General features: G+C 43.9%; 1 protein-coding gene across 1 annotated transcript; it reads left to right on the top strand.

The window, feature by feature from the left end:
• Nucleotides 1–3,724: 3,724 nt before the first annotated feature.
• LOC134453877 (NACHT, LRR and PYD domains-containing protein 1 homolog) lies at nt 3,725–5,955 on the top strand. Its single transcript, XM_063204626.1, has 4 exons — nt 3,725–3,892; nt 4,074–4,951; nt 5,337–5,633; nt 5,861–5,955. The coding sequence occupies exons 2-4, from the start codon at nt 4,294–4,296 to the stop codon at nt 5,953–5,955; spliced, it is 1,050 nt and encodes a 349-aa protein (XP_063060696.1). The 5' UTR covers nt 3,725–3,892; nt 4,074–4,293.
• The last annotated feature ends 1,222 nt before the right edge of the window (nt 5,956–7,177 follow it).

Here is a 7,177-nt window from a genome sequence, read left to right as displayed (position 1 = left end):
AGTGCCGTTCCCATTGGTCAGTGGTACACCCTGCCAGGTCCGGGTTGCCCTCCATGGCCTTTCGAACTGTTTTGGGTACGCTTCCCATGATAGCTTTTCTGAATTGCAATGTCTGCCACTGTCCAGAGCCAGGGTGACACCCTGCTCTATCAGTCCAAATGTCCTTGCACCTGATCAGAAATTCTGATATGTCTTCATTTTCTTTCATGGTGAATGACAGTGTGTGTGTGGTCCCTGGGGGAACAGGAAACTTTGCTCGCATAGCTCCTCCCAACTGTGTAGCATGAGAAGTGAATGATTCTGAATCATCCAGATTGGTTGTACCTGCAATGGTCTCTATCTGCATTACATCAAAGAGGGTCGCTTGTTTCTCCAATATTGCTCTCCAATCTCCAATAGCAAGCTTGTGACCCAAAGTGTGTTGTAAAAAGTTTCTCATCCATGCCCCTCCCCCTTCTGACGGAGGGGGCATTTTTTCCACAATGCAGTTCATGTCTGTGAAGGAGAATGGTTTGTACTTCTCTCCCCCCTGGGAGTCTTTGCATATCAATGGCAACATGTTCTGAGGCACAGGTAGTGGTGGCTCCACTGTGTCTCTGCTTTCTTTTGTCTTTCTCGTTTCACAACATGCTCCTGTCTCCATTTTTTCTGACATGCAATTAACAACAGTGTTCAACTTGCTCCTTCCATTTCCTGTCTCTCTTTCCACTGTCTTTTGACATTGCTGTGATACTTTATTAGGAGTTTGTTTCACTTCTTCCAAGACATTTGCAAAGTATGATGCTGGTGCAGGTGGCAGAGATACTGAGGTGGGTCTGTTTTGTATCAACAAGAGTTGATTCTCCGGGCATGTCTCCGATTGTGTCTGCGCAAATTTCAAAGCTGCGCTGGCTAATGACATATTATGGAGGCAACTCCTTTTGTCCTCTAATTGTTCCTTCTCCCTTTTCCAGTTATCTCTGAAAGAGAACCTGGACTGCTTCCTGTTTTTTTCATGTTCCTCCAACTGAATTTGGGCACACTGTACTGCTTTGATGAGATGTGGCAACAGGTCACGCTTTTCAGTATCTCTTGGCACATACTTTTGTCTCCTCAACTCCTCCCAAATTTTGTCATACTTTTCTCCAGTTCCTTTCCTTTCCTTTTCAATCGATGCAGCCATAAGCTGTTGTTTTATGGCCTCCCATTGACCCTTCACAGTGGATGTTAGCACTGGAGGTAATCCTCTGAAGTCACCCTTTCCTCCAAGGTCCATTATGTTTCTGTCTTAACTCCTCCTTTACTGCTAAACTCCTTGAGCTTAGTTAGTTAAAATTAATTATTTCAATGATTAACCTTCAACAGAGACTGCTATTCAATTCACATAGAAATAGGTAACATTCACACTGTAACTACCAAATTCCACTCTTAACTAAACATCCGATGAAATCTCTCATGGTCAACCTATACACCGATTCCCACAATGCAGTTGTAACAATCATACCAACACATTCAACGAGGCCCCAGCTATAAACACTCCAATAAATAACCAGCAATGCAATATTCCCAACCAATGCTACCACAATACTTCCCCAGCAACGTAACTCAGAGCAATGTAATCTCAACACAGTACAGTATCCACACAACAATCAGCCAATAATATATGTGCCATCCATTATATCAACAAAATATGGGCCCCTCTGCCCAGCCATAATGATTGTCCGTATTTTTTTGCATGACCTTTGCCTTAAGCCAGTATTCCATATTTATTTCTTGTGCACTTTAACCTTAATGCTTTAACCATTTGTTTAGACATGCCTACAGTAGGGTGACAACAATAAAACCTTGATCTGCCCAATAACAGTACTTAGATAAATCATTGGTCTGCTTACCATTTGATTACACATTGTAGCGGCTGTTAGTTGTTGTCACCCAACTGCCCCTTCGTCCATTTCTTGTCTTTTTGTCCACCAGCTCTCCTTCTTTATCACGTCGGGGTCACCAATTGTTGGATTATAGCCATTTTGTTCCAAACGTTGTAAACCCATTTCAAAATCATTTTCCAAACTTACTATGTGTTGACTAGAATCCAGCGTGTTCTTTTTAAAGAGTCAGAGAGCATGGTGTCCAATTCTTGATTTTAGCGGGTTTATTTATCCAAAGCATCTGGCATGAAGTTACAAATAATTAAAGCATTTTTGCATTCTGTTCTCCTGTGACCTCTTCCTAACAGCAACAATCAAGATCATTCTGTCTTTTCCTAGAGTATCTGCCTTTTTTTGTAGTAGCGAGTAACCATCCCCCGTCTGTCTCCAAGCTGTGGGGGCTTCCATTGTCTCCAGGTAGATCTAGCCCCTTTTGCCAGACCTCCTGAGGTGTTTCTTGATCACACAGAGAAAATGGGTTGGGTGTGGCAAGTTAAAACCTTTCGCAAAATATACAGCATATGATCATGACCCTTATTAAACATTCCCAATGTCAATTTACAAAAATGTATGCCAATATATTTTCAGTACGCAGTATTCAAGTTGGACTTGAGATGACTATGATCACCAACTTGAGCAGCAGTTATAGCGCAACAACTCATTATCATAAATATGTGGCCTACATAATTACAAAATGTTTTTACATTGTATATTTTGGCCAACGTCTAACTGTTTGAATTGGTGCACCGTTCATGGGAGCGCTGCGTTAATTTGGCATAGGAACAAGAGACTTATAATTTGTGATTTGACGTGATGTGTGAATATTTGTGCAATATAGCTACAGCCGCGTATTGGAATGTGCCTTCAGTCGTGGGATCAATGACCGACGTCCCTTATTTTTAACAGCTGGGAGTTCATGCGCACATCAATCAATAGCCTACAGTAGCCTAATCATCTCCCGGTTGAGTTTCGACGTTTGATCGCACACAACTACTATCCGAATATAGGCTACACCTGACACGTGTGTGTCCGATAACACTTTATAGTCGTCCACTCCATAGGTGGTAAAAAGGCTATCCGGTCGAAGGACTGGAGCGCAGGAGAGAAGCAGGGCGCACATGAGCGCGAGAAAGACAGCGCACTGGACATGTAAAAACCCCTTTCATATTGAGAACCGAAACACTGTTGACAACGGCTGTTGATTATTTCCACGTGTTATTTTGTTGTACATCGCGTAAAGCCTAATTTCAAGCTGTCAATCAACCAGAAACGTGGATGTTTTAGCCGGTTTGCGTCTCTCCATGTCGCAAACTCAGGGGTGCGGTCTCCTTCCCGCCGGTTTAGAGAAGGTGTGATTATTCTAATTACGATGGTTTTCAGACGCTGGATTTATCAACAGCCGCTCGCTCTTACGATGAGATTGGAGAGGTACACATGTTTAGTAAATCTCACGTGAGCGTCGTCGTACGACGAGATCTGCGCTCATTTCTGCGATGGTTTCTACGCAAGTTTGATAAATGAGGGCCATTGAGTTGTATGTATGTATGTATGTATGTATGTATGTATGTATGTGAACAGACCAAAAATACCCTAGATACCCAGTCATACTCACACAAATGCTATTATCTTTACTTTTCAGGTATGGCTGACCATTTGTAAGTCAAATATTAACTCCATTTATGTGAATGTCAAATGCTGTGATTGTACATGACAAATCAAAACACAACAAAATTAATAGAGTAGTGTGTCTGTCTGCAGTTCATATACACGTATGTCTGAATGCTACATAGTAAGTAGCTGTCATCCTTGTTTTACAGAAAATATGATAATGTCCCAAAGGAGAATCCAGCAGCAGTAGCAGATGTATTGGCCTCCACTAGCAGTTCCTACTCACATACAGCAGATACATTAGCCTCTGCCAGCAGCTCCCACTCCTCAGATGCTGCAGAGCTTCACCTCAAACCATATAGCACTCTGGACACCCTGAGGTGAGTCTTGATAACACACACACACACACACACACACACACACACACACACACACACACACACACACACACACACACACACACACACACACACACCACCACCATGTTACTGTCATTTCATTAAACACAGCCATAATTAATTGTGTGTGTGTGTGTGTGTGTGTGTGTGTGCATGCAAGTAGACAGGGAAGAAACTGCCAAACCTGTGCCCATATCCCGGACCCTGGCCACTGGTCTGTGTTGCCACCCTCTATCCCCTTGGAGAGTGGAGAGTGTGTTTACACCATAGATACCGCAGGGAGTTATGAGTGCTCAGAATCGGGTCTGCGCTGGTCATGTGCTGGTCCAGTTACCTTACAGTGCCGCATCAGCAAGGAGGAACTGTTTTGGACTCAGTTGGAGATGTTACGGTATCGACCTGCAGGCCCTCTGCTGGAAATCAAGCTTCTGTCAGGAAAGTTGGAGGAGGTCTACCTGCCCCACTCCCTCTGTCTAGGTGGTTCTGACCCAGCTGTGTTGGGAGATGCAGTCCGGGCCCTGCATGGTAATGACAGCAGCGTTTCCTTGGAGATGTGTGAGCTGAGCCGTTTCCATGCAAGACTCTTGGTGAAGCAGTTCTCCCTGAGGGAAATTGTGTGGAACATGGGCATCCCGGTGAAGACACACTGCGATGTGCTGATCCATGAATACTGTCCCCAGCCGCTGGTCCTGAACACCTTCTTGCTACCCTCGCCCTCCTCTGTCAAAGAGGCGGTGCAGAAGAGTTTGGGGGGCAGTGCCATTGTCAAGTCGCCCCCAAACAAATCCCTATGGATCGACTCCACAGTCAAGCTGTCTGCCTCCCCAGAGACTGAGATCACACCCTCAGAGGTGCTCATCTCCTATAGGAATCCCCCAACCTTCTTTGAGATGTGCCTAAAGAACCCCTCGCAGGACTACAAGATGAAGATGAAGACTCCGGAGGATTGTACTGTTTGGGAAGCGGTGCTGAGGCAGGGGGCCGACTACCACAGGACACAACAATGTGCTGACACACCACACATCCCTGGGTCACACACAGGTAAGGACCGGTACTGTGTGTGCAAAAGAATGTGTGTATGTGTGTGTGTTCACAATTAATCTACAAAGCGTTGAGTTGGAAAAACCTATTTAGACTGCCACCATGGTGTGGCAAAAAATGTGTGTGTGTGCGTGTGTGTGTGTGTTTGTGTGCGTGCGCGCGTGCGTGCGTGTGTGTGCACTTACGTGTGTCTGTGTGTCTGTGTGTGTCATTCCAAGATCATTTCCCAATCCCACCCCATCTCTCTCACACACATACAGTACAGTAGGCCTACCGTATTGCCAGCCCATCTCTGGACTGGTCTGCCACAATTAATGTTATGCAAAATAGCATTATCTAAATTAAACTACTGTCTCTTTTATGGATGTTATGTATTTGGTTGCAGAACTTCAGTCTTGGCAGGTGACGGCTAGGACACCAATGTCAGATGTGACGGAAGAGCAGCTGATGAAGCTGGCCAAGCTCATGGGCGGGGAGTGGAAGCAGGTGGGCATCGGCTACCTTGGAGTGTCCAAGCAAGAACTGGACAAAATCCAGGCCTCAGAGGACGACAGCACCATGCAGCGCTTCTGCATGCTGGACCTGTGGAGGATGAAGAACAAGGGCAAGGCTGGACTCAGGGAGCTGCGCAACTGTCTGGATGAGGACGATGTGCCCAACACTGTCAGAGACTGCCTGGAAGGTGAGAGGTTGTGGTTTGATTGTGTGTGTGTGTGTGTGTGTGTGTGTGTGTGTGTGTGTGTGTGTGTGTGTGTGTGTGTGTGTGTGTGTGTGTGTGTGTGTGTGTGTGTGTGTGTGCTTGTCTGTTTGACAGTGGATGAAACATTGATTTTAGAGATGCACAGACTTATGCAAATGTTTGGTTACATGTGCACAGACTTACGCAAAGGTTTGGTCTTTACTTTTCAGAAATGTTGATGAACAACTCAGAACTGTTGACAGAAGCAGATCCAGCTTTCAGGAGCATTGGACCAAACAGCAAGGACCAAAGCTGCTTTGGCTAGGTTGTGTTTCATATGTTTATGTGTGTGTTTGCCGTGCGTTCACTTCTGTGGATATGTGCATACAGTACTGTACTGTATTTGAGTAAAACTTGAGCTAAATGTATGTTTTTTTAACAAATATTTTTATACACCACAAGCACTTCAATGTTTTTGTATGAAAGTTGAAACAACCCCCTACTACCCTTTCAAGCACCAGTTTGTCATTGCACAGACATGGCTGGGTCTAGAACATCTCGTTAGGAATGTTGCCAGCAGGCGATGAAGATAGCACTGATGTTTTGAGCTTTTCAATGTTCTCAGCCATGTCCTGTCAACAGCTGGACAAAACTGTGGGCATGTGGCCCTAGTTGACTTGACACTGCATATCTAAAAGCCTTTCACCACAGGTAATATTTTTCCTGCACTGAAAAAGTCTGTTGGATTTACTTAATTTAATTGTGGATATTAGTGACAAATAAGTAATTTCTCCTCATATAGACCCTCTGATAGCCCAAGATGAAAATAACCTAGTCTTAAATTGTTACTCAAGACCCTCAGTAATGCCAAAGCAATGGTATGATGTTGTTAAGGGGTCAATCTGCATGAGGAGCCCACACAATTAAATTAACACATTTTATTCCTTTTCGACCTGACTTAAAGGAATAGTATTGGATACATTTTGTGGAACAATGTGAGGTTAGATGCTTTAGCCACATGTGTTAAACATCCAGAGGTGTGTGTTTCTTCCAACACAGGGAACTGAGTAACCAACAGTAAACCTGTGTACTTGTCTTGGGCTTGCACTGGTTGGGTGAAGTTTGTCCTGGGTCCTTGTTACGTTATCAGTGTTTTTCTGTAACAGCACAGTCACCTATCTATCTCATAGGTAATGGGGTAAATGGTGTAACAGCCATTCAATATCATGCGTTAGTGTACTCACACCATGAATTTACTTTTAGTACACACAAGATGGTTACTTTAATCTAAGAGATGGCCAAAGTATTTATTTCAGTGTGGAAGGTATGATTTTAACTTCCGTTTGTGATTACCTTCCCATAATGTTTGCCAAAGACAATTATTTTCTCCAGTGTTAGTATATTGCATAATACATTAAATCCCTTTTCCCATGGGACAAATGAAAAAAGAAAGGTTCTGAATTGTCAAAGGTTGGATCAGGCAAGTGGAAGCGATATAAAATAAATAATTAACCATCATCAGAGTAACCTTTGAAAGCAAAGCAAGT

This window comes from Engraulis encrasicolus, chromosome 8 (genome assembly GCF_034702125.1).
Source record: "Engraulis encrasicolus isolate BLACKSEA-1 chromosome 8, IST_EnEncr_1.0, whole genome shotgun sequence".
NCBI classification, from domain to species: domain Eukaryota; kingdom Metazoa; phylum Chordata; class Actinopteri; order Clupeiformes; family Engraulidae; genus Engraulis; species Engraulis encrasicolus.
This window is presented reverse-complemented; position numbering and strand designations above follow the sequence as displayed.